Source organism: Crocuta crocuta, unplaced genomic scaffold, assembly GCF_008692635.1.
Source record: "Crocuta crocuta isolate KB4526 unplaced genomic scaffold, BGI_CrCroc_1.0 scaffold70, whole genome shotgun sequence".
NCBI classification, from domain to species: Eukaryota; Metazoa; Chordata; class Mammalia; order Carnivora; family Hyaenidae; genus Crocuta; species Crocuta crocuta.
Window position 1 is genome coordinate 1,098,337 of NW_027528417.1, and position 3,741 is coordinate 1,102,077.

Below are 3,741 nucleotides of genomic sequence, written 5' to 3' on the forward strand. Positions count from 1 at the left end.
GCTGGAGAGGTGAGGGACTGAGCTCTCAGTCCTGACCCTGACCTGACTGCAGAGGTGTTGAATGAGCTTGTGCTCGCCTGGGCAGGGCACTGGGCATGCCTGATGGTGGAGGAGTAGGTACCGAGTTGCTCTGCCTTCATACACTTTGTGTCTGTGCCCCGGGATGGGGGCCACTTTTGTGAGTCTCTCCTGGGCTTGGGGATGGGGTGTTCTCAGTTCCCCCCCAGCCACAGGCATCAGGGCTGGACCTGAGGTGAGGTCTACTGGATCGGGCTGGGCACAGCCATCCAGGGAGCGGGCCCCTCCCCCACCCCGACTCTGGGTACCGCAGGGCCGTACCCAAACTCCATAGTTTCACTGGGACCGTGAGGCCACAGATTTCATCACAGTACACGTGTCTGTCATCCCTGGCCACCACTCAGTGTGTCAGCCCCGCCAGTGGCTGTCCTTTTCCATGGGTACCCTGTACGGCTCACTGGCGCCCCATCTGGACCCTTCTCTGGGACGCTCCTGAACCTCCTTCTGTTCTGACCTCTTCCCACCTCCCTAATGTATGCGCCCTTGTACTTTTGATTCCATGAAAACCCCTCTCCCGTCCCTTCCCTGGAGTAGAGAATTCTTTTCCATTCACTTAGCCCGACGAATATGTATAGCGGGTCCCACTCTTCGAGAAGGTCACGTTCCTTGGCATTCCCCGTGAGGAAATACAAACTAGTAGTGCTGCTGTAGGTCTCTCTAACCTCTCTCAGACAAAAACAGAGGCAGATTACAGAGATTAAGAGAAGGAACAGAAGACCCGATGTCCATAGACAGTCGACTGTAAATGGGAGTGTTAAGCTCCTAAATGTACGGCATGTGAGAAGACCAGCCGGTCCAGCCACTGCTTGTCATCTCATCTGACACCTGTGTCTGGATCATCTCAGAACAGATTCCACTGTAATTAAAAAACAGAAAGCATCCTGTGCAAATATGCTGGGCCAAATCACGAATCCAGGCACAACTGGGGTCCCGGCTACGATTCAAATGAACACAAAAATAATGATCTTTAACTTCGTTTTAAAAGAAGCATAAACATCAGATGCCTACATGTAGGATAGGACGCGTGGACCCTTTGGGGTAATGTAAGTGTCCACAGCCCACCCTCATGGTTTAAGTCAGTGACAGATTCTGTCTGACCTGGACAGAAACGGAAATTGAAACACTTTTGCCTCCCTTATTCTGGCTGGGCACGGTTGATCAGGAAATACAATGTCTTGCTTATTCATTTATGAGGTATATGAGGAAATACATTGAGAATAAGCATATTTTTTTATTTAAAATTTTTTAAATGTTTATTTTTTGAGAGAGAGAGACAGAGTGCAGGCTGGGGAGGGGCAGAGAGAGAGAAGGAGACTCAGAATCAGAAGCAGGTCCAGGCTCTGAGCCGTCAGCACAGAGCCCGACACGGGGCTCGAATGCACGACCTGTGAGATCATGACCTGAGATGAAGTCAGATGCTTAACTGACTGAGCCCTCCAGGTGCCCCAAGAACGAGTATATTTTCATGATTCAAGCTTTCCTTGAGGAAAAGCCATTTGGAGGAGAAAGTTTAGGTACCTACACTGACACTTATTTCACNAACATTTAAAAAAAAAAAAAAAGAAATACCTACCCCATTGTGTTGGTCCGTAAGTTCTTGTGATGCCAGGTGCATTGTGCCTCACCAATCTAATACATTCCCACCGAAATGATCCCAGCAGACAGAAGAGATACTGAGACTCCAAACTCTGCCCTTACTGTGTGCCAAACTCCCCTTTAAGTGAACTGCAATCATTTTCCCATTTGCTCTTCACAAAAAGGGAAGGAAGCTCTTCTCACTCCTACATCCCCGCTGAAAAGACAGAAACTTGAGTAACTTGCCCACATTCACACAAGTAGTGGCCATGCCAGGATTCAAATCCAGATTTGCCTTGGAGTCAGTGGCCATCGCCTCTTCCCATACCACCTCACCTCCAGGGAGCTGAAAGTCAGTCTGAGAAAACTCTTCTTGGCTAAGAGGTCGATGAGAGTTGGGTTGTTCATAGTTCCGGAATGTTCTGACCTGCTGTTGGTATCCCCTGGGAGGCAAACGTTGGCCCTTTGATCTCGGTTGTACATGGTTGCGAGTCGGCTCACTTCAGGGTGGCAGAAGCTGTTTCCAGGGTCAGGCCTTGCCTAGTGAGGACTCTCAACGGGGGGGCCCGTGCTGGGGGGACCTGGGAGGCACACAGGAGCGACCCAGGCCCGAGGCTGCCTCTGTCCTGCGCTCCCGGTCTCCTTCAGGGGAGTCTGCGGATAAGATCTCAAGTGCGCAGCCTCCATCACTTCAAACACACCCTCAGCAATCACACCTATAAACCGGCATAGAATCCGTGACCTTTAGCAAAGTTTTGGCGAAGGCCAGTGGGCCCTTGGAACCCATCACTACTGACACAGTGTTGTCATTTTCCTCTTGCAGGACACCGAGGCCTATGCGACCATTCTCTGAAGTCTTTAAGCTCGAGGATCACGGAGCGGAAGCTGCAGGGCACGTGGCTGCCCGGCGGCCGCGGGAACCTGGAGAAGCCACTCCTGGGGCCGCGCGGCTCTGTCGTGCCCGTGTTCAGCCCTCAGAACGGCCCTCACCCCGCCCACGGCGAGGGCAGCCCGCTGAAGCCCCGGGTGGTGACCGTGGTGAAGCTGGGCGCGCACCCGCTCCGGAAGGTCACCCTGCTCCTCAACCGACGGTCGGTGCAGAGCTTTGAGCAGCTCTTGGCCGACATCTCCGAGGCCCTGGGCTTTCCCAGGTGGAAGAACGATCGCGTGAGGAAGCTCTTTAACCTCAAGGGCAAGGAGGTCAGGAGCGTCTCGGACTTCTTCAGGGAAGGGGATGCCTTCATAGCCATGGGCAAAGAGCCGTTGACCCTGAAGAACATTCAGGTCGCTGTAGAAGAGCTGTACCCCGGCAAAGCCCGGGCCCTGACCCTGGCCCAGCACAGCCGGGCCCCCTCTCCCAGGCTGCGGAGCAGGCTCTACAGCAGGGCTCTGAGGGGGGGTCACCGCTGTGGGGAGGCGGACAGCGCCCAGGGCCGGGGGGAGGCCGTGGAGCCGGCGCTGGGGGACAGGGCGAGGCCCCAGAAGCAGTGGGGCGCGGGCAAGTGGGAGCCCGNAGGCCGCCCAGGGAAGCCACCCTGGGGAGGCCTGCGAGCGGGGAGAAGCACCTGGGGGTGGAGATCGAGAGGACGTCGGGGGAGATCATCCGATGCGAGAAGTGCAAGAGGGAGAGGCTGTCCCTGGGGACCAGCGAGCTGGACCTGGGCAGGGGCCGCAGGGCCGAGGCGGCCGAGAAGCTGGTGAGGGCCAGGAGCTGCCGGCGGTCCCCCGAGGCCAGCCCTGCAGCCGGGGGGGAGGGGCGGAAGGGCGAGGGCCCCAGGAGCAGCCCCAGGACCCCCGGCAGGGGCCGGGACCCGAAGNCACCGCGAGACGCGGCAGGCCTACGCCATGAAGATCATCGCCAAGGCCAAGCTCAAGGGCAAGGAGGACATGGTGGACAGCGAGATCCTCATCATCCAGAGCCTCTCGCACCCCAACATCGTGAAGCTGCACGAGGTGTACGAGACCGAGGCGGAAATCTACCTGATCATGGAGTACGTGCAGGGCGGGGACCTCTTCGACGCCATCGTCGAGAGCGTCAAGTTCGCCGAGCGCGACGCCGCGCTCATGCTCATGGACTTGTGCCGCGCG

The 3,741-nt window shown here is 56.6% G+C and overlaps 1 protein-coding gene across 1 annotated transcript in view; it reads left to right on the forward strand.

The window, feature by feature from the left end:
- Positions 1 to 95: 95 nt before the first annotated feature.
- Positions 96 to 3,741, forward strand: part of DCLK3 (doublecortin like kinase 3) — a 26,684-nt gene continuing 23,038 nt past the window's right edge. Inside the window, 4 exon segments of the mRNA XM_077754499.1 lie at positions 96 to 117; positions 2,477 to 3,163; positions 3,166 to 3,439; positions 3,471 to 3,738. Of these exon segments, the coding sequence (XP_077610625.1) occupies positions 96 to 117; positions 2,477 to 3,163; positions 3,166 to 3,439; positions 3,471 to 3,738 (1,251 nt within the window).